Genomic DNA, 23,377 nt, shown 5'->3' with positions numbered 1-23,377 from the left:
CCCGCCACACCGGCAATTCGGCAGTGCCCAGGGGCTGCAGCCCCCTCCTCCACAAGCTGAACAACAATTTACTATCTCTCCGCCTTTCCCTCCTCGCTCTCTGGATGGATGGCAGTCACCAATGGTGCCCTCAAACACGCTCCGTTCAGAAAACATAACTTTATTATTAGTTGCAATATACATTGTATTCCTTTAAGAATCCTAAATTTGTATATGATTTTTCCCACTGAAAATACATGTGTGTGTATGTATATATGTTTTTATATATGTATATATATATAAATGTATTTTATTGAACTGGAACACAACAGAACAAGAGAGACAAGCTCAGAAATTACTTGGAAAAGTAAATGTGATCTCTATGGGTTTGTGCTGGCAGTGTGCTAAGGTGAGTGGTATAAAAAGAACAGGCTAAATAGGAAATGTGATGGGTTAGGCAGTGGGGAACGGTCTCTCAGTGCTACAGGTGGTGATATATACAGTAGTTACACGTTGCTATTGCTCAGTCAGGAGTGCCACCTATTCTCAAAGGCAGACTGGTCTCTGGTGCGGCTCCGCACAGCAACATTCATAAGGCTGGCTGTGCTCCCTGCAAATGGTACCTGCCATTTGAAAATAGAGCTTAATTACATTTCCCTTGGCAGCAGCTCTGCTCACTACTAATCTGGTCAGCGAAGGAAGAATTCCTCCGGGGCATGGTGAAACCTAACTGGGTCAATATAAAGTAGCTTACAGGCAGGGTAAGGGATCAGCAACAGCAGGGAGAGCTGAAATGCAGGGACTGAGCTGCAGCTGGTGCAGAGGACCATCTCAGCTGACCCAGGCTGATGTGCTCCTGGCTCCTGCCCTCCGCACTCCTTTCCCCACCTGCAAAGCGGCTGCTCCCCCTTGGCTCAGCAGCCTGCCTGGAGGTGTGCGCTGCCAGGGGCTGGCAGCCTTATGGCCTTTTTTGGGGTAGGTTACCCTGCCTTAATTTCCCCAGAAGATAACTCTTCACAAAACTGGCTGAGGGTGGCAATAACCCCTGCTGTGCCACAGCTTGGGACTTATTTGGCTTTTTTTGGGGGGTTCTTTTAACTTTTTGTTTGTTAACCTGGTTTTCAAACACAGCTTCTCCAGGCCACATGCTATTACTGAGCTTAGCTAGACAGAGGGACAAGCCCTTCTCAGATCAACGTGACTGGTTTCCTCTTATTTCTGCTGAGCTGCAGATACTTCTTGGATGAAAGGACATGTTTTAGCAAAGGCACTGACCACAGACTTTCCTCTGCCTGGAGCCAGGGTGGGGGGAGCAGAGGGGCTCTGACCTTCCCGCTGGAGGGTCACTTCCCTCCCCCACCACAAAGTGCTTGTCAGTTTGGAAGGGATGTAAAGAATGTGCACATTGATTTACTCCTGACTTCCTTGGGAAAAGTGCTTTCAAAAATCCCATCCTTAAGTCATCATCTTGCTACTACCCCCACAAAGTTTGTCACCACTGGATCACGCCTACTTGATTCGCCTTCCAGCTAGAGAAACAGGTGAGATTTATCATCGCTGTAGTGTTTCTTTCCCTAGCAGTATCTGGCAAGGAGGGATCTTGCTCAGGGAAAAGAAGTTGCAACAAGCCAGGCTGCTGGAAGAGGCAGAGCAGGTGACCTGTGCATCGCCTCCTTCCCATAGCAAGTGTCACCAGAGGTTTAGCAGGGGTTGGTGAGAAAGCTGATTGCACTGGAATAGTATTTGAATCAAAAGCCGGTGTTGCTGGGAGATCTGCAGCTCATTTTCTCTTTAGAGGCAAGAAAATACAAGTGTGAAAGTGCCTGGATCAACCTGTATAAAAGACCTTTCCTGACTCGAGCCCCTTAAGGCCATTATGAGGATATAACCTGCATCCACACGTCCTGCATCCATCCATGCTGATGGGACCAAATGGGACCAAGCCCTGATTCTGACTGTTATTGCACAGAGGTCCCTTTCCTGAATCTTGCCAGGACTGGTTTCAAAGGGAGGAGAGGTGGGTGACCCCCCGCAACTGTCACAGGTGGGATCCAGCCCTGGGGACAGCGGCTCAAGACATAGCGGTGGTTCCCACTGCTGCCAGGGAAGGCAAGAAGGGGGCTGGTTTGTCACTGGGGGAGATGCCTCACTCTCTCCTAGTGCAACACTTGCAAGCATTTTCTTCTTGCAAAATTGGAGGGAGAGGCGCAGGTTAACCCCCTTCCCTTTGGCTAGTGCTAAGAAGTGTATTCATGATTAGAGCCATCGCCCTGGACAAATGGACCCGCACAGCCACGCTGTGATCACTATGCAGCTGTTGCTGTGTCAGTACAATGTCTCTGCTCCGTAACAGGGTGTAAAGTCTTTCCTTTCATCCTGCTACTACCAGAGACCCAAGCAGCTCTAGGATTTGGCTTGTCTGCACCACTGGACCACTCCACAAGCTCCTCCATCACAGCTTGTACACCAGTGCCCCTGGATGCCCCCAGGGCAGCAAGGTAGATGCTGGATGGATGATTGCATCCTAAACTCTGCCTTCGGGGAGTGAGCCTAAGGGGGTGAGCTCGGCCCCTCTGCTCAGTCATCTGCCCCTGAAATGGCTGTGCCAATTAGGAGGAGACTGGGATGAGCTTGGATGTGATCTCTGTTCCCACTGTGGGTCTCCTGCAAGACCGGTGGACCATGAGGACACCTACTGCTAATCCCCACCCACCAGATGCTCTGTGCTTCTCTCTAGCATTATTTTCAGGACATTTTCCAATTGATGAAGGAAAACAACAGATTATGACTGTAAAGTTATGGTGAGAGGACTGGATCCCAGTAGGACAACATTATTCCTTGCCAAGAGAAGGAAAAATTAACCCCTTCTTTAGACTCTCCTCCCATTTCTTCCCCAGCTCCCAGCCACCTCTATATACATCATATATTATATTACTATATTCTCTTATAACTTTGACTTTGCTTTTTCAGTTTCAGTAGCGCGAGTGATTAATTTCAAAAGAAAAAAAAAGGGAGAAAGAAAAGGAAAAAAAGCAGCCCCTAGGAATATTTACAGAATAGTTCATTTTGCAGAGGAGATGAGGTTTGGCATTGGGAAAAGCACAGTTTTTGAATGTGCTAAGTGGGTTTGATTCCACATTCCTCCTCTCCCCTCTGGGGTCCTGCTCTGATGATAAAAATTAAAAAGCTCTTCAACACACTTTCCCCGAGTGCAAACTCACAGAAGATGTGCAGGGCGTTGGGGGAGGTTGTCTTTATGCTCTCCCCTGCCCTGGCCTGCTTATAAAGGCAGTATCCAAAGGGGACTGACCTTGAAAACCAGCCTTTCACCTTCAGGGAGCTGTCAGCTCCATCTTTAGCCTCTCCTCGTTACTGCTCTCCTCTCAGGGACCAGGGCTTTTAAGGTACTGGATAGTGGGGACAGGGAAGGGACTGTATGCACCTGGAATCAAAATCATGAAGTGGAAGGTACTAACTTCTTTAACATACCAAAAATTATTGCAGTATAAATACACCCCTGTCACCCCAGCGAAAGCAGAGAAGGGCAAGTGGTGGGGGAAGTTTGGTGGGTGAGTGGCATTTCAGTAAAGTCACCCAACCTGGACAGCTTTGATGGCTGCTCCCACAGCTATCAGTTCTTCTCCAGATTAGGGCAATGGCCATTTACATCAGCAAATAATGCCCTACCCTGTGCCTCTCCCCCCACCCTCCCTTATGCTGTGCATGGTAAAATATCCCAAGAGTCCCTCCACGTTAGATCTGTTTCAGAGAGACTTCTATTAAGACAAGCATCTATTCCCAGAAAACCCCACTAAGAGCTGCAAAACCCGTTGCTCTTAAGTATGGCTGGTTTCCCCAGCTGCTGAGACCTTCTGGCCAATCCATGTTAGTATTTCTGTGAAGACAGAGGTAGAGACCTCGGGCAGCTCTTTGTGGAGGGCATGATAGGCTTCCTCGTACACCTGCAACCAGGGAGAGAGCAGAGATTAGCGTAGAAAAAAAATCCGTATGAACAAAACAGTCTTCAGTCCCCTCTTGTCAACACCCACAGGTCCAACATGTCCTGCCCACACCTTGTCAGGTTTTTTCCTAGATGTGGCAGGTTATGAAAGCAAATACAAGCCATTGGCAGTGCTGGCCCTCCATGAGCAGGAAGGCATTGGCATTGCAGCTTGACATCTGCATGTTCCCCAAGCACCCTGCCGCCCTTTGGGAGGATAATGCATGTCCCAGCCCCATCCATTTCTTGCTTCTTATCCCACTAAGAAGGAGGAAATACTTATCATGCCCTTGGAGTTTAAAGGACAATGGGGGATGTTCCCATCATGCCTTGTGCAATTTTACTCTTTTTATGCCCAGACTATCCAGTTATTTTTCCAATGACAAAAGCTTTCCCTTGGTCTCCCTGTCTCTCTTTCAGGCTCATTCATGTGCTAACAATTGGTTAATCAGCTGTGGCTCTCTTGAAATGAGCAGATGTGAAGTGGCTTTTGTTGTGCAGCGCTTTGGAAAGGCCCCCCTGTACCTTTATGCGCTGGGGCATGAGGTAAGGTTGGTGCCACACAGTCGGCATTGTTCAGAAGAGCTTTTGGGGTCAACGCTTTACCTGCTTATGAGCTTCACTCTACTTCTACACCAAGCTGCTTCATGTCCAAGAGATCCTCTAGGTACACAGCCACCGCTGGGTCAGGTCCTGAGACCACCCACCACCCCCTGCCCGTAGCCCAGCTGTAGCTGGTGAAAGCCCACCACACCATGCCTAGGGAGGGCTACCCTTGGGCTGCCTCCTGGTGAAAGGGGCTGTAACCTCCTCGGTCTCACCAATGGATCAGCCCTGCTTTGCCTCCAGCTCTCAGAAGCTCAGAAGGCTCCCTACCTCTCACAGTCACTCATGCTCAGGCCAACACTGACAGGATAATACCCTAAAAATCAAGAAAGCAAGATGACCTTGAGCGTTTTGTCCTGACTCTGCACTGTGTCCATCAGCAAATAGGACCCGTTGATATCGCAGAGCTTGGCGGAAGAGCCGTGTAGCACCAGGATGGGCAAAGTCAGCTTGGGCAGAGCTCGCTCAATTCTAGCAATGGCATTCATCAGCTGGATGACGAAGGAGACCTTCATGCCACCATGGTAGACCAAGGGATCAGATGTGTAAGACTCCATCTGGCAGGGAGAAAGAGGTAATTCAAGATTAGCAATATTTCATGAAGAAAAGACACAGCAGATCAGCCTGGCAGTAAGAAGTTTCTTCCCTTGGCTTGCACGGTCATTTCCTACTCTGTCAGGACATCCTGCCATCAGAGTCAAGGTCAAGGTCTTTACTGTGGCTACCCAGAACTGCTCAAACAACCTGGCTTACTCCTTGCTGCGTGTTTCTCTCTTAAATCACAAAATATTCAAGCCAAAGCTCTTACTGCAGGCAAACAACCAGTGTTGGACAAAGACTGTTCCCATGGGGGCACCTGTCTGCATTTTCCTCCTCTGCTATGTCCTTCTGTCACTCAAACGTGACATCTCTTCGGCAAAGGGTTCTTCAGATCGCATTGATTGAAAACTGATGTTCTCCGGGTCCTTATCCTCTCTACTGAGGGCTCAGATGTTCTTCTCTTTCACCTTCCCTCTCTGCGGTTGAAGAATGTGACCTACACCTACAGATAACTGACACATCTGACTGCAAAGCACTCTTACCCTGAGAGGTCCTCTCTGGGTGCAAAGTGTGCACAGATGAGGCAGCAAATGATGGTATTAGGTGGTAGGCAAAAAAGAAAAAGTTCTCAACTTGCTCAGCCAGACTGTGAGAGGATAGAAATGTACAAGGGCTGATGCAGAAAGCTGCTAGGAATCAGTAGTTACTGCAGCAGGCAAATCTACAGTAAATATTTGTATACTGTACATGGAGACGGCCCACACAGCCACTGCCATCTCAATATTTGCCAGAATGCTTTGATTATGGGTTGGTCTCTGGCACAGCCTCCAGTTTCTCCCAACCCTGGCAGATGTTTACAGAAATTATGGTTATTTATAGGTTAGCCGAAAAGAGTCTCCTCCTCTCCTCGAAGGCAGTGGGGTCTATTCAAATTCTCCCTCGCTTTGGAGAAACCTGAGGCTCTCTTGCTGCTGCACATGCCTGCCCTGAGGGGACCACGGGTGGGAGGTGACCCACAAGGCCACCCCAGGGAGACGCAGCTATGCGTAGGCACAGGCACAGACATGCACTGTAGCAAGACAGCGTGGCCTGCCTGGTCCCCACCGAGAAGCCAGAAAGGCTTTGGAGTGGATTCTGCATTCATCTCCCTGTGAGATGTGTTTATCAGGGTGGTAAGGGACACTACATGGTGGGGCTTTCCCGGCTGGGGGCATTAATTTGCCAGAGGGCATAAAACCAGTTTCCCTCCTTGTCATCTCAAATGTGTTGGATCACAAAGCGCTGTAAACGGAGCTGGCAGCGAGGCATGCTGGTGCTCACAAGTCTTTCCCCATCACCTTCTTGCTTCCAGTCCCCACCATCTCCTGCTGCTTGAACCCGCAGTTCCTATCCCCAAGTGCAGCAAGGGGAAGGAGTGGGTGGGAATTTGGGATTATTAGCGGCTGGCACCCTTCGGTCCAAGCCCACAGTGCTGCGGATGGTCAAGGGAGTAACAGCTGTAGAGCCACTCTAATTTGTGCTGGAGTTGGACCAAAGAAATTCAAGTTGTTCTAGCACTCATTTAGGGATCCTTGGATGCAGCAGATGTTCCTAGTATTCGATTAAGGCCATCATTGTGCAAGGTCATGGCTACTCTGAAGTGAGGGGTAGTTTTTCACAGGGAGACAAAGATAGAGGTCTCTCATCACAGCTAATAATATTAGGATCTTATGCATTGTATCTCCCTTTCAAAGAAGCAAGTGCCCATGCACGCTGAGGGTTTGGAAAACACAGTTTGTAAGAGGCCGCTGCAAAGATGAGATTGTGGTAAAGGTAAAAGGATCCACTCTTAAGACATGCTGAGCATCTTCTGCTCCTGCTAAAGGCCCCAGGAAGCAGGGAGGCTGAGCAGCACGTGGTCCTCTTGGCTCGGCATGGACCCTTCCAGTGCCCAACCACCTTGTTGGTGCGGAAACCTCCACCCGCATCCTCCATCCCCTACACCGCTCAGCCTGTCTGCCTGCCATACCTTCCCTGCTCCTCAAAGTGCTTCAAAAGGGGCAAGAAGCTGCCTGTGTTTAGAAAGAAGCATCCTCTTATGAACATGCTCACCGAGAAAGTTCAGCTTTGACTTTCAAAACACCAACCGCCCGGTGTGATGTTGCTAGCTCTCCCGTGGACAGCTGGGTGTACCCTGATATTTTCAGCCAAACATGTTGACTTTTCATCAGCATTTTGAGCAAAACCACCGTGTTGCACTGGCTACTTAGCAACTGGTTTCAGGCTAATCTGGGAGTTACTTGTCTGGATCTATGTCACAGCACTGCACTAAAGCAACACAGCTTTCAGATGGATTTATTTTTTTTTCTTCTGTTTTTTTTTTTTTTAATTGAAGGCAACAAATAAAGGATTTTGCAGCGGGGGAATCAGGAGGGGTGGGCGGATGGATTGACAGAAGTTCCCTTCTCATGGAGTAAAACAATGTTGATGAATTCATGTGAGCTGGCCCCCTCCCCAGCCCCATAAATGCTAAAAGAATGACCTAATGGGTTTCTTTCTTTCTCTTGTTCTTTTCTGAAAGAACAGGGATTTTTTAGCTACTGAGCAGCCAACAAATATTTTTGTGTAGATGATGGGAGGGGAAAAAAAAAAACAAACCCAATCCCAACCCCAATCAATGAGGACTGCAGGGCGAGTATCCTGTTCCCAGTCAATGAACAGGAATCCTTGTCAGAGTTAATGTTCAGTGCACGGGGCTAGCGCAAAGCAGCAGCTTGCTGGGGAAAGAGGGAAAGATAGGGAATGGGCTTGGTATTCTGCAAGCTATAAACTGCAAACCCTGCAAGCCCAGAGCTCCCGTTGGCACAGCGAGCTCTGAGACAGCGGGGGCAAGCGAGTGAGGGTGGCCCCAGGAGAGCCTGCGACTGCTTCCAGCCACGGTCTAGCGAAGGCTCTGCAGACTCCATCGCAACAGCTCTTCTTGCTCTTTCCTTAATTCTAAGACAGAAACAACCATCAGGGCTCCTGCTGCTTTATATTCCCCTGCTTAGATGTCTGCATCTTCCCTTTGCATTTTGCAGAGCAACAAATTTATTATAAGGCAATTGCAGCCTCATCCTGTGTGGACTCTGCAGGAGCAAGACTAAAGTCAGGGGGACTATTCCACTGAAATCAAAGGCTGCTAACAAAGATTAGTGGGGTAAAGGGGTGCCCGCTCCTGTGATGTTATTCCTCCTTGGAATAACAGGACTAGGTTTTTAAGGTTCCTTGTTGCTCTCCTTTGTGTCTCTTGCATTTGATATGGCAAGCAGACCAAACAAACATCTCTGTACCATCCTGTGTTTCAGTCCCTACACCCTGAGGACAGCCTGCTGGGAGCACAAACTCATCAGGAAATTCTTGGATGATGTCCTAAAAATATTTCTAGAGAATAGAAAGTTGCTCTGGCAGGAGAAGATGTTTAACATATAAATAATGGATGTTTCCAGCACATTGTGTGCTTTGAAGCTGTGCGTTTTGAGCCCAAAAGGAGGGTGGAGTGTGCATTAGAGGCAGCCAGAGGACCGAGGTGCTGTGTTGTCTTCAGTAAGTGCCTGGAGCCTCAAATCCTGGTGTTTGAAAATGGTCAGGAAAGCGCTTTACATGGCAATCCACAGCTACTATGTCAGCTGTGTGTTCACTTGCAGGTGTGAAGGCAGCACAGCAAGGAGGGGTTTGTTCTCTCAGTTTGAAGACTGCTCCATTATAAACAGATTCTAATGAAGCAGACCTACATTTTTATCCACTGCAAAAGGCTTTCCCTTGCTCCACGGAAAGGGAAAGGGCAGAACAAAAACGACACTGAAAGGAAGCTCTTGAGACTTGGAGCATCAGAGCAGAGGGAGCAGCAGCAAATATTTGGGTAGAAAGACAACACAACAGCATTTATTTTAAACTATGTCCAGTGGTTGCTGTGGTGATTCCTAACATCACTCCAACATGGAAACACTCGGTCAATATTGTGCACCAAATTAAGGGAGCTCACTGACACTTTTCTGAATGCATTATTATTCAGGATGTCCCTACATCATCACTTTTCTCCTGTAAAGCTATTTAGTGCAGCACTAGCATCTCCCAGCAGAGGATCCCGCTGTCAGAGGTATATTTAAAACTGCCACCCTCAAGGACTAGCTGCGGCACAGAGTTCAAGTGCCACATCACAAATAAGTGCAGAGGGAGGCAAAGGCCCACGTGTCCCAGCTACGTGCACTCTTCAGGTAGGGGGTAACACTCCCAAATTCCTCTCCTCTAGAGCACTGATTGCTTCTATCCTCTAAATCCAAATGCAGAAGTGAAAACTTTCCTCTGCATGATTTTAGTGAATCAGTTGTCTAATTTAAACCTTTTCTCTGAATTATATGCAACAAGTTATGGCAGCTGAATGTAATTAAGAACAGGTTTCTGTAGCTTGACTGGAATCAGCCTTCTTCCCAAGTATATATTTTGTGCAGCTTCATATGGTACTTAAGAACATATGTCATATGATGTTCTTGCATCAGGGGATGCACATGAACTCTCTCCATGCTAGGCCCAACAGTTTCCTAGGACCCACTCTGTCTTCCTTTGCTCAGCTCCTTGAATCTTCCCACCTCCAACCCAGTGAAATGGAATGCTATGTTCACAGGTAAGTGAACTGAAAGTCGTTTGACCAAAAAACTCTTTGGCAGAGCCCAGAAACAACCCCGAAAGCCTTGAGGCTATTCTGGGAGACTTCGCTTTCCAGTTTACTGAATGGGTGAGTCAAAGAGGTGGGATATGCCGGGGCTGAATGCATTGCACTCACACAGCCGCTGACATGTCTTTGCTCCTGATCCTTTCAGTTTCCATTCCAATGCCAGTCGAGCTGCCTCCCCAGAAGAAGGCAATTTATTAACGTCTACTTAAGATATGAACCATTGCATAAGCAGCAGGAAAAATTACAGCACCTGTCAGGGGGATGCAAGCTGATGTAGGAGCACAGGAACAACTGACCCCTACACCAGCAAAGCTCTCCTGCTTTTGAGACACACCTGGGTGCCGCTTTCTATCATCCAAGTTGACTTCTGAAATGCACCAAGTTCTGGGTCCAGCCAAAGCACCGTCATTCACTTACAGTTCATGTCTCCCTCCTTTCACTCCTCCCACAGGAATGAGAAGGAAAAACCCTTGTTACGTTTGTTGCAGCAGCTGCAACGACATCTGGTTTTGCCAGTGATGGCATGAATAGGCTGCAACCGTTATTCCTAGGAGTGGGTATGAATGGGAGAAGAGTCCCAAGCTATGGTGACACTACAAAAACTTCAGCCTGGAACAGCTCCATGCACAGTCGCAATGGTGGAGCTGGAACTTGGTTGTTACAATGGCTGCCTCAATTGCAGCTCATTTAAGTATTATTCTCGGGTGCAGCAAGAATACATCGTTTGTTTGGAAAGGCTGTAGCAGAGCCAGCGTGTGATCCAGGAGTTCTTGTAGCAAGGTCTTTGGGGCAAGCATGCTCTTTTCCTCTGTTTGAATGCGTTCGACACAATGTGACCCTGGTTTGTAAGCAGGACAAATCTCCAGGACTGTAGAGTTTTGCACAGTTTCACTGCAAAGAGCAGGTTGGAAAAGTTGACTTTAGCAGTGTGTTTGCAACCTGTATGAGTTGGGTTTTGCCGCTGTCATGAGTAGTGGTGGTTGAGCAGAGACAAACATGGTTCCCACGTGCTTTCCACCACAACCGTAGCACCGGTCTCTGTTCTGTCCTGCACCCAGAGCGGCTGTGGGTGCCAGGCACACCGAAGGGAAGAACAGCTGGCCCGACACAGTTTTCTGCTACGTGCAGTCAGTTCCACTGACTTCAGAGATGTTTCAGGTTTTTACACCAGCATAGATCTTGCCCTCATGATTTAGCAAAAGACTTTTTTTTGTTTGTTTTAAAGAGAAATGGCAGGACTGGGACAAGATACCGACTATGCAGTGACTTTAATTGGCATTAAGGTTCTCACCTCCTTCTTGTTCCGGGAAATTGCGTTTGGATCTATTGATCCCAGTGACAGGTTTGGGAGAACAAAGTTGAGCACTTTCGCTGCAAAAACCTGTGGGAGAGGAAAGCAAGCAGTTAAAGAGCTCGTTAGAGCAAGACAGATAACATAGAGGGCCCAGTCCTGAGCTGACGGGAATCAGCATGGAAGTTAAATAGTTGAGAAATGTCAACTGACACTGGAGAAAGATCTGTTCTATATTTAAAACATTTCTCTTAAAGAGAAAGTGTTTAAACTGCTCGCGGGAACAGGGAGTGGGTGTGCTTGTCTGAAATGCCATCAGCTGTCCGTCCACATGCAACATCACAACTTCATTGTACTTTGTCTTTTTCTCATTCTCAAGTTAATTTCTAAAAAGGCCTCAGTTAAACACTTTGATAGGAAAAAGCCATTTCCAGCCCTCAGAAGGGCTGGGTTTTGTTGTTTTACTGCCCTTTCCTTGCTGCCACAGCTCTGATTTCAGGTTGCAGCACATAAGTGATGTTCGGTGCAATTTGCAGAAGTTGCCTAGGCTGCACTCTTTTTGATAAGCATATTCTCTGGGGAACCTGTAAATAAACAACAGCAAAACATGCATGCATTGGCTAAGGAAATCCATTGCTCACTTGTCTCCTGGGAACGAAACACAAAAGCATTCAACAGCCCAGGCTCAACACTGCTGGCAGAAGAAAGGCTAACATCTTTCATTTCAATAGCACTACAAGTACATTGATACCATGGTTCTGCTCTGATCTTTGATAGCTGTCTTTAATTAAGTGATCACCCCTGAAGTCAGAAAATATGCAATTAGTGTTTGTTGGTCTGTTTTATGGCCTTTTGTGTTCACAGCTAGCACTTGTAGAAAGGCTGTCACCTATGTTCTCTGTTTCTGCTGATACGTAATCACTTCTGAAGCACTCCCTGACATTTCAGATCACAGATGATACATGACAGAGTAATTATGATATTAGAGGAATAACGCAAGGTTGAAGTCAAAATCATCCAAGAGTGAAAAGCAGTAAAGACTCACAGTAGATTTGGGAACACATGTGTGCATCGGGGTGGATATGACTGGGAACTGGTGTCACTGTCTACCAGTATATCGAGCCCCTCACTGGCTATGACATTGTGTCAGCAAAGTTAATTTCTCTTGAGGTCTCTGTGGTTACACTAGTTAAATAACATATCCACACTAATGCAAGTATGAGCCTTAGGAATGGGGTTTGCTTTGATTTGTGTTAACTCCAGGATTTGAGGAATACACCTTCATGAATCCTAGGCAAGGTTATGGACTCTGGGCGCTGACAATGCTGTAAGAGTTTTGCTTCTCTCCAACCACTTACGATGACGCAGATATATGCCAAGTAACTTTAGACAGCTAGCTGAGGTATTTAACATAGAAGTGTAATTGTCTTAGGCTTTCTTTACAGAGCACAGGGAGTGAAACACCCCGCAGAACACCTCTAACATCTGAATAATGGTCTGGAAGTGTCTGTTTCCAAAGAATACCACGACAACCTCAGGCAATTAGGCTGCCCTAAAACTGGAGCCTGACTTAAGAGGTAGGGTGAATTCTTATGCCTAACGATTGCTTATTCAAGAGGAAATACCTTGGCATGAACAGTTGGCTGATGCTCTCTCAAGATCTATTTAGAGTATTGGCCACAAGATCAATATGTTGGTATAAAGGCCACAGATATTTAGGTCCAAGATGACACATAAAAGAGTAAAAGACAGCATGTTTTTTGGAAGATGGGTGCTTTGCTTACTTTTAAATTTGGCTGAAGAAGGAAGTTAGTTGACATACTTTCAAATTCCAGAATAAGCCACGAGTTTGATGGTGATTCCTGCTTGTTACATGTGTGAATATTTATATTCCCAAGGATCTGCAATAGGGATTTTGCAGAAGGAGTATAAATTTGAATCTTCCTCTCATATGAGCAAAAATACACCAGCCTAACAATGTGCTGAAGGCGAGGAAGGTGTGACCAGGAAAGAAGAACTACATATATGCTCTTTCTCAGGCTCTTCCTTGTTGGAGACAGGCTAGACAGGCTTTTGTCAGATTTAGTATGGCCATTTTTCTGTTCAAATGATATATGTTTATCATCGCAACCTCACAGCCTACTGATGACCTTGCCTCCGTGACACACTTTGAAAATGTTCTTGAAGTTTTTACGCATATCTGGAGTTTTGCCAAACCCAGTCACAAGCTGACTGCTAAACTGCCACAGAGATAGGGCTGGCTTCTAACCACAACTACAGCAGCACGTACCGTCCTGGGTTGACGGTATCAGTGGAGTCATTTCTGGTGTTCAGCTGTACAAGAGAAGCACCAGGCCCTGTACATAGACATGTCAGATGTGCTTACACACACATATATATATGCCCTGCATGCATAAAAACTCCTATATCTGCACAGACAGAACTAACCTTGTCTATAGGACTGATTGTGAAAGGACTCTGCCACCATCCTTCAAAAGGTCTTCAGAACAGCAGGAAATGCTCCACTCTCCCCAACATGTACTACACCCTCTAAATTCTGATGTAATTTTGATGTTTCTTGGAGGCAAGGTCATGGCCAGAAAAATCAAGTTTTATGTTATAATAAAAAATTCAGAAGGTTCCCCTGGGCCTTGACTGATTTTGCGAGCATTGTTACACAGTTTGTGACACGCTGGACCTTAATTAAAGGCCATATTGTTGAAATGCTGGCTATATTTGATAGATTAAGAGTTTATCTCCCTGGTGGTTCAAAGTGGCAGTTCTTGAGAGAACAGCTCCCAAATGATGAAGAACGGGTAATGCAATGATGGGGCTATTACTGCCTGGGCTGAGGATCACACTACGGAGCAGCAGTTATTAGAGCTACTCAAGGCCACCACAGTCGTGCAAAATACTAACAGTGCTCAAATCCGGCCCTTCCTTGTCTATGAAAAAGATCTCAGAATAAGATTGAAATAGATGGCTGAGCATTGTCTCTTGACTGGAAGTGTAACTTCAAGCTGGTTTAATGTTTTTTTGCATTAGTTTAACTGTATAGATGCTTCACAGTGTAGACACTTTTCTTCTGAATGGAGGAATTCCTGTTCCTTCCACACCTCAATGTGCTTATTTCTCTCTCCCATGATATCTGCTTGCCAAACTCCTTTAGTTCATTTCAGCTACAAATGAGCTGGATTTACAAAAATGTAATGTTTGAACTGGTTAAGCTAGCCAGGCTCATTTGACTGAGCTGAAAAGTCTCTGGAAGAGACACTGTGATAAGCTACAGAGAGCAGGTTGAGAGCAACTGACCAGTGTGATCAGGGACATATGATACCAGATATACGATATGTATCAGATACAGTGTCTCCACACCTGGATACCAAACCAATTCATATAGGTTTTTCTGAGCCTGATGACTAACATCTCTGCTAAACTGGACAGACCAGAGCAGAGCCAAAATAAGAGGTTTTAATACACTACTTTCTTCCAATTTGACTGTATCTTCAGAAACAGTCTTCTGCACTGGGTGCAGATTCAGGCTGAATGACCGGGAGACCTTCAGGTACTGGAACAACGTGATGTCCAGTTGGGTTGGAAAGCAACAGATCAGCAAGAGGCGAAATGGAAAACACAAGAAGTAAAGAGAGAATATTGTGTACTGAGTCCTTAAGCAATGGGCTGAGGGTTCGTACAAGATTAATCACTAGGGAGTATTTCCTCAGGGGTTGTCCTGCCCACCTGAATTCAAAGCATTCAATAGCAGAAATGTAGTGGGAGATACTCTTTTACCCTTATTCTGCTCTTTGCCAGCATATGTGACACCTGTCCCTTTGCATCCTTTGAAATTTTGAAGATTCAGAGCTGAATTTTGTCCAGATCAGTGGAGAACAAAAAGGGGAAGGCAGAAAGATCTCTCTCCCTCCACTGGATTTGCAACTGGATGCTTCTATCAGAACACAGGATTTATAGGGTATTGATGAAATGGTGTTCCTGCAAAGAGCAGAATTCGATTTTCCTGCATGTAGCTTGCAAACACACTGTGTTTCTGCTGCTGCTAGGGCTGGTTCGGCAGCAAGCGAAGGTATTTCAAAGCCAGACTGAAGGACCCAGTGTGTAATCTGGCCCACTGTTATTGTTGCCTTGAGCCCTCATTTGTTTAGGCCAAGGTAAATTCTTGCTCAGCTGGAAACTTCCCCAGCAAAGAGATGAATGCGATGGTCCTTGGGAAATGGCCCAGGGCCGAGAAGTCGTACCAGTGCCAAGGGAAAACCAAAGCCTTTGTGCCTCAGAGGCACAAACACCAATGAAATGGGGTTTGGCTCTCAGAGGAAGAAAAAGCACACAAGTGTTTTCAGCTCAGCTTTATGGGAAAATGTGGCTTACGCAGGAATACTCTGCCGGTTTTTACTCCTTCCTCTTGCAAATACCTTTTCAACTCCAGGACCGATTTCAACTAAATTTGACAGAGCAGAGCTATTTCAGGAATAATTAATATTTTATCAGTTCTGAGACACAAGAATAGATTTGAAAGAGAAAGAAACTCACTGTGCACTTGCATTACTGCATGTGAGAGACTCTCTAGGAAAGAGACCATATAAACACATCCAAAATACTTCAGTTCGAGATTAGGATTTCCTACACTGAAATAAAGCAACAAGCTGGTACAGATCTGCAAGAAACCAGACTACAGTAGCACTAGTTCCCACAGAACTGGTGAGTCCTTATTTCAGAAAGGGTTTAGCATCTAGCAAAACATATAACTCTAGAAGAAGGAAAATATTTCCTTATTTTCCTTGACTCGACTAGAAAAAGAAGGCTAACAGTGTCTCTCAGATTCAGACTCTATTTTTTTTTCCTTAATATTTATTCTTTTTCCCTTTCCAAAGTCAGAAAAAACAGGGGTGCTGGTGCTCATGGGACCCCTATGCTGAGTCAGATATAGCCTCATCTATGAAGAATCAGCTACCAGCCTCCTAAAAGCATGCTTTGGTGCTCTGACTCCTATTTAAACAAGTTTTCCAGGACTGGATGACTTCAGGATACACTTCCCCTCTGAAAAGTCAGTGAGACTGTGGGGGAGGCACTTAGAAAGAAAACACTGACTGGCATCCAGGCAGTGCAGATCTCAGCAGGGTTTTTTATTTTAAGGCTAGAGGTCTTAATGCTTTTCCTTCAGTGGAAAAGTGAGGTGATTAAAAAGCACCCTTTGGTGCTTGTAATGATTTGTGAGGTCAGTAGATGGCTTGGGCTATAGCTGAAGGTGTGACAGGATTATAGTGAAAGCTGAGGCAATCTGTTCCCTCTCTCTCAGAAGAAAAAAAACACCAGGAGAAATAGCTTAGAAGAAGATTAAAACAAGAAGCTAGCCATAGAAGAAGAGTCTAGGGAGAAAGGATAAATGAACGAGTCCTGTGGGAATGAGATGGTCTGTCTTTCCTGCTGGCTTAGCTGGTCCTTCCCTTTGCTTCCAGCTTCTTTTAGGATTGTTGTTTATTCTTTTAAAAATCCAGAAAGGAGGGGAGAGCTGAGGGTCAGTTGCCTTGCAGAGCCTCTGTGGGGAAGGGCAAACTGGGCAGTGCAAAATTGGATCAGAAATAGCTCTGGAAGGGAGATGTGAATGGGAGGGGGGTAAAGCCTAAATGCAAACTGAAGGAGATGGTCTGGACAAGAACCAGCTATGGTACCAAGCCAAATGGGATGCTGCTGGGGCAGGGATGCTTTAGCTGGAAGCCTCCTTTGAGCCTCATGAAGGATTCCTGGGACTCAGGAGCTCTAGTTTTGTTTAGAAATTGGTCATCCCCAAACACCAAAAATAACCCTGGCCTGACTTGGCCAGCAGCCTGTGTTGCAACTATACCAGACTCTATATGAGTCAGGAAGAAAACTGTAGGCGAGGAAGGGAAAGGACGGCACTGTGTGGGCTGCTGCAGGGTGGGGTGAAGAAAGCACAGTCTGCTACCACCTCCCGAGGTAGCATCATTATCCGACTCATTTAAATAAATTTTTCTGGATGGGTTCAGGATTCCCTTCCCCCCTAAAAAGCAGGTGGGACTGTGGGGGAGACACTTAGAAGAGAAGTATTGACTGGCATCCAGGTGCCACAGATCTCCATGGGGCTTTGCATTTTAAGGCTAGAGGTTTTAACGTGTTTCCTTCAGTGGAAGAGCGAGGTGACTATGTGCAACGCCGGTTTGCTCTTACCTTGATGGGAGTGGCGACTTCGGGGCTGGCTACCACTAAAGGAGAGATTAACAGCATGCCTGAAAACTCACTGGGTCTCTCACTAGCTGTCAGAATGGAGATGGCTCCCCCCTGCAATGCAAAATAACAGCCCACAGCTTAATACAGGTGTCAACATCTCGTTTGTACAATAATCCTGTTACTGGAAGGGTTTTAGTCCAAACAAGCAAATTATTTCTGCCCAGTGAGAGTGCAGTGTGGTCAGTGAGGAAGACTGGAGGAGTAGGGGCCCTAGAAGTGTCTGGGTTTTGTGAGGGAGAAGAGACCTGGTTTCTGTTCTCATGCCATAAACCCTCACGTCACACTGAACTCAACCCTCCGTGCAATGTCCATCAGCTCCCTCAGATGCCTTGTGTCCTCCTCAGTTAAAAGGACTAAGAAGAAAATGTCTGAAGTGGTAGTTGAGGTGGGACTTGAAAAATTAGTTGAGGCTTTATCAGCGTGACAGGCTGCTGCTGCATGGGGAAGCTGCCGTGAAGCCGGGCTCGCTCCGTGCTTGTGGCACTGGTAACCTGAGCAACAGCAATGCTGCCATCCAGCATGTGAAAATCTTCACTAATTACTGGAAGTTAAATATTCTTCTCTTCAGTGTCCGCAGCCCTGCCAGCCCTGCAGTGCTGTGCTCAGGGCCTGACAGCGAACACCCAGCCCACGGTTTAGAGCTGAAGGCCAGCCAGGCTGAGCCCTCCTGCATCAGGACAGAGGCTGATGGCATGAGGGCTGGGGGACAGAAGGGATCTAGCTGGCTTGCTTGGGAAAGTCTGCAGAGGATTAGTTGCCAAGGGAAATATTTGGTGAACTTCCACGCTGCCAGAGAACTATGGGCTTGTTAAATGGAGTAGCAGTGAGAAGCATCTCAAAGACCTCACTGGGAAATTAGCTCCTTGTTACAGCAGCTTTGGAGAGCAGCGAGCACTTCAGAGCACGCCATGCCTTCTTATGCAAGAACACTTGTTTATCTGAGCATGGGCTGAATCCCAAAGTACTTATTCGTTTTCCTCTCCTCCAGGAAGGCAGGGAGAGCAGATCAATGAGATCAGTGGGAATATTGCTAGCTTGAATAAAGGGATTTGGCCCGTGCTGTCAGAATCAGACTTGAGATCTGTTCCCCAAATCACTGCCTTTGTTTTTGCAGCCCTAATCCCTGGTACATTTTCCTGTTAGGTTGTTTAACAGAATAAGGCCACATGGTATTTTTGTGCTTCATCCCTTAGCCACCCACAAAGCTTTGGAGGGCTTAACCTCCTGGTTACTGTTTAAAATGAAAGGAGAAGCCCAATGCTGCAGGGAGGTGGTGGGACTTACCATGTACCCAGTGTGAATGAACAGTCCTATTAAAAAATAGGCCCCTTGTTGCAAATGGCACTAATTAGGGCCATGATCTGGGTAGAAAAGTTAAGGATTGACTAAGGATTGACCCAAGACAGATCTCGTGGGGTAAGGCATACAAATGAGGCAGTGAATGAAGCGGAAGGGAAGGTTGCTCGTAGTTTTGTTTTTCCTGCTGTGGGCTCAGTTATTTCCTGCCATCCAGAAGAGTACCACCGTGCTACGGCACGTGTCCTGGGTGCTGCCGGGGGGTAGGGGATGGTGCTTACCATGGAGTGCCCCAGAATGAGAATGGGCAGGTCGGGGTACTCTTTCTTCATGAGATCAATGTGCTGCAAGCTGTCCCTGATGAAGACGTGGAAATCTGAGATAACCATACGATCACCCTCGCTCTGCCCATGGCCAACTGTAGGGGAAAAGGAGAGCATGCATCTAAGTCATTCGAAGCAGTGGTTGCAATCGAGAAAGGCTTTAGCAGAAATGTGCCTGTTGGACTATTACTGTCCTAACTTGACCTTCTCCTGCAGTCACCTCTCAACAGAAAGAGTGCTGCAGAAATGCAAAGGAAGCTGCACAGAGCTCTTTAAAAAGTGCCATACTGTCCATCTGATTTTAAAAAAATATCTTATATTCCCCTGTGTTTCTACCTGCTCTTCAAAACTAAGATCTAATCACTTGCAGCCTTCAACATCAGGGTGAGGAGAGCAGAGGGGCTGTCTTGCCTTGTTGTAGAGATGGCGGGTCACTGCATCCTGGGAAATGTATTTTTGCCCCAAGGATCATAGCCACTGGGGTCTGACGGCTCACTGTACAGCAAGAACTGCTGTGTAGGGTCTTGGCAAGAAACAGAAACATGCTGAAGACTAGATATGGTTGTTATAAACTTAATGGGCTATGAACACAGCCTTTTCCAGTGCCTGGGTGTGCATGAGCTTTGCAGAGTCCTGCCTTTTCTCACTGATACCCTGGAGCACGAGGTGGGCTGGAAACCTTCCCTGTGAAGAGGTAAAGCGCTCTCAGCACAGGAGGCCAAGTGATGGTGGTTGCAACCGCCTGCCGTGGGAAAGTATCAAGTGGCCTTCTCCTCCTAAGCAAGTGTTAATGCAAACTGTACTGCACCTGGATGCTGTTAGCTCATTCTGTATCTGGGAATTATCTTGTTTGATCAAAGGGAAGGGAAAGACTAAAACGGGAGATGGGGAGTTGCTATGGGAACGGCGGCATCCCTGGCAGAGGTGGAGCCAGCATCACCACGAATACAGTCCCAGGCAATTTTGAGCTTGCAAAGGCTTGAAATTAATACCACCTTGGGGAAGCATTTTGCTTTTTTACCTGACCACACATACATGTTATTATCTACCATAAATAGGATTCTTCCTTAAAAACAGTCTCCTTGCTTGTTTCTGTTCCACGCAGGTTGTTAAGGAAAACTGCGAAGGGGAAAACACATCCCATCCATATGGGATAGAGCATAGGGAGTCTCAAACAACATCTCCCTCCTGCTGTGTCTCTCCCTAGGCCTTCTCCAGTGGGCACTTAGGCATACTTAAAGGCACAGAGGGGCAATGACTTGTCAAAGAATGCGAAGTGCCTGACAATTGTTTACATGCTAGATGGTACCTGCTCTAGTGATCAGCAAAGAAAAGCACTGCCTACCCAGCCAGAAAGGTAAAGGCTTTTCAGTTAGATTTGCTGGCAATAGTCATACCAGAAGAAATCAGTATGTCTAAACTTAATTTTCTTGTAAGTCATCAAAAAAACCCACCTTGCAAATTAGGCAGAAATTCTAATAAAAAGCAAGAGTAAATACACTCTGTTGAAGAAAAACTGCACCCCAAACTTGTTCTACTTTTGTCCTGCCAGGTGCTCTCCAGAGCTAGGTCTCTTGGCAGTGAACACTGCCATCAGCCATGCTCTCTGCCAGATAAACCCATAGATGTCATGCCAGTCAATTATAAGTAACATACTACCAATTCTGCTTTCCATGCATTCTCTCCAATTCCTGCCAAAATATGACATAGCAAGCATCCTCCGTGGATCAGTGACCAGAAACAAATTGAAAAGCCAGTTAAAACACAAGCTGCAATAATCTACAGAAGTGAAGCCATGTGTGTGGCCAGTGGATCTACTAACTTTAAACTGATTTTTATTACAGATGGAAAGTGAGCTTTTCCCAACTCTTATACGTGTCCAGTCCATTCACTTTGTGGACCTCAAATGTGTTATCTGCCTATTATTTAAAATTCAAATTTAGCTGGTTAATATGAGTTGGATAGTCCAGAGAGAGGAACATTTTCTCTTAGCAGAGCTCTGCACTTCCACTTCTTTTTTCTCCAGTGCTGCTTGCGCTTGCTTCTAGTATCTCTTTCTCTAGTGTCTGTGTGAGACAGCTGAGCAAGCAGAAATAGCAAACCCCTGTGACCCAGGCCATAACTCCCTGCTGTGGAGCTGTGAGGCTTTGCTCTATTTTTGGATGAGACAGAGGCAGGTCTGAGAAGCCTCCTTGGTCCTCAGCATGGAGAAAATCCCCTGAACCTAACCACATAACAACAATACTGCTCATAACAGAGTTGTGATTGTGGAAGCCAAGAAATACCTGTGTAATAGCTGCAACTAGCATCTCACTGGATTTCTGCAGGGTTTGGGATTTTTTAGCAATAACTTACTCAACCCACCTTTTGACCCTGCTTTCAACTACTAAGCTACTGTTTCCCACTCAGATGGCAAAGGGTAATGCTTGAGCAGTTTGTCTGCATGTATGGTAAAGGAAGGCCATGCAAGTCTTTGCTTTAATACTATCCCTGTCCCTTGCACAAAGTTAGCCAGATGGCACTGCTAGGTTGTGTTCTTTTATTTGACTGTTTTTCTCTCTTCCCCTCCAAGAACCCAAACTTACTTACTCCACCAGAGAATGAGTTTATTGCAAGCTTGAATCTCCCAGCTGAGAAAGCTTCAGGGTGAGGAACTGAGACCTCTTCTATTAGATGAAAGACGTGTGCAAAACCAAACATCAATACGGTCAAGAATACTGACATGTTTTTCTCTGACCTTTTGCCTTTGGAGCTATTAAGAATGAAAGGTCAGGTTCATCCCTGATGTAATGCTATTTGCTTTGGGTTTTGCCGGGAATGAATCTGACATAGTGGTTCCACAGTGCCAGTGGCAAGAGAGTGGGTGCAAGAGGAGGGGAACCACCTGCACCCAGGAACTGGAATTAACCAGAGGCCGCTCCACACCCAAGGGAGACAACAGAGAAGTGGCATGAGAATAGCAGCTCCATGAGTTCCTCATCACAACACTCCCCCTGAGGCCTCTGGTTTCAACAGGGCAAAGTGAGGTCATAACCATGGGATGCTCATCTGTAAAGAGCTGTGATTGCCAGTGCACATCCACATGGCACACTTGGCTTTCGAAAACTGTCAAATAGGTTTCATAGCTATCTGGCTTCACATCCACCTGGCGTGGTTCACTGCTAGTATCGTGTATGCGCAGTGGCTCCGTGATTGACTACTTCAGGTTATGTGCACTGAGATAATTGTGGGCACCCTTTCGTCGATGCAAGCCTTTAAAAATGAGAATTCAAAACACATCTTTTCAAGTTGCAAATCTAGAATTAAAAGGTCTAAGCCTCCATTTCCAACCAAACACACCGCTGCAAAATAATACACTTTGCTCAAAGTCTGAATAAAGGCTGCAATGATCTGGCCCAATATGTAGTAGCTATTAAGTACTGCCCTCTGTATTTTCTGCATGAGGTTGCTGAGACTGCAGCTCTGCCACCATAGAGACAAGAACAGTAACTCATGATCAGTCAGTCTTGTCAGAAAGCAAGCCTTCAGAGCATGATTTGACCCATGATTATAAATCCTCCAAAGCTACACACCTCTCTGGATGGAAGAAAGTATTCTGCTGCGCAGGAAGACAAAGCTGAGGGTTCAGCGATGAAATATTTGAGGGTGTGAGGGCTCTGGGGAGTGCGTTATCACCATGTAGGTATCACTCTGCCTGCATAATCGACCCTGTAGCCCTGCAAATGCATAATTCTACAAGTCCCTCCATTCCTCAAATCCCATATTCTCTTGTGCTGTGGGGCTTGTTTTTGAAAACCACTCTAGGGCAGCCAGACTCCAGCTGACATTGGCTCACATGCCTCAAAAATCGTTATATCCTGGTCAGATTTGATATATGCTGAAAAAAATGTAAATAAAAAGCACAGTGCAACTTGAACTCCCTTCCCTTCAGAAAAGGCCAAATGAGAACTGCCTGAACAAACAAACACCCCAGCTCTGGACTTGCTGGGCAGATTCATTCAGACGAGGGGAGCTGTGCTGGGTCTCCACCGGCACGATGCTTTTTTTCTGTGGCTGTGGGACCATGTCATAGCTGAAGAAATCCATCCTTAGATACACTAAAGATGACCAACAGAGCATTAGGCAAAGAGGAGAGCGTGGTAGTGCCTGTCTCCACACACCCTGGGGTGCATTAGCACCCAGCCCTCCAAGGCACTCTGGGGATGGATAGGCGCAGCAGCACACCTTGTCCACCCTCAGATATTTGCACAATTTTTGTTCTAAACACCACCTTTTCTGTAAGCCACACACTAAACATATTTCTTTCTCTTTCCTAGTGCCAAATCCTCCTGACAAAGGCACAGCCTGACCCTGCACACTCAGGTGTGGACTGAATCGCTCCTCAG

The 23,377-nt window shown here is 46.4% G+C and overlaps 1 protein-coding gene across 1 annotated transcript in view; it reads right to left on the bottom strand.

Annotated features, from left to right (window-relative positions):
• Nucleotides 1-3,815: 3,815 nt before the first annotated feature.
• Nucleotides 3,816-23,377, bottom strand: part of MGLL (monoglyceride lipase) — a 62,260-nt gene continuing 42,698 nt past the window's right edge. Inside the window, exons 3-7 of the mRNA XM_009700595.1 lie at nucleotides 18,951-19,087; nucleotides 17,314-17,424; nucleotides 11,110-11,199; nucleotides 4,927-5,142; nucleotides 3,816-3,941 (exon numbers count right to left, since the gene is read on the bottom strand). Of these exons, the coding sequence (XP_009698897.1) occupies nucleotides 3,816-3,941; nucleotides 4,927-5,142; nucleotides 11,110-11,199; nucleotides 17,314-17,424; nucleotides 18,951-19,087 (680 nt within the window). The remainder of the gene's footprint in view (nucleotides 3,942-4,926; nucleotides 5,143-11,109; nucleotides 11,200-17,313; nucleotides 17,425-18,950; nucleotides 19,088-23,377) is intronic.

Source organism: Cariama cristata, unplaced genomic scaffold (assembly GCF_000690535.1).
Source record: "Cariama cristata isolate BGI_N322 unplaced genomic scaffold, ASM69053v1 scaffold36605, whole genome shotgun sequence".
NCBI classification, from domain to species: domain Eukaryota; kingdom Metazoa; phylum Chordata; class Aves; order Cariamiformes; family Cariamidae; genus Cariama; species Cariama cristata.
Note: the sequence above shows the minus strand (reverse complement) of the source record. Positions and strands in the feature narration are given on the sequence as shown.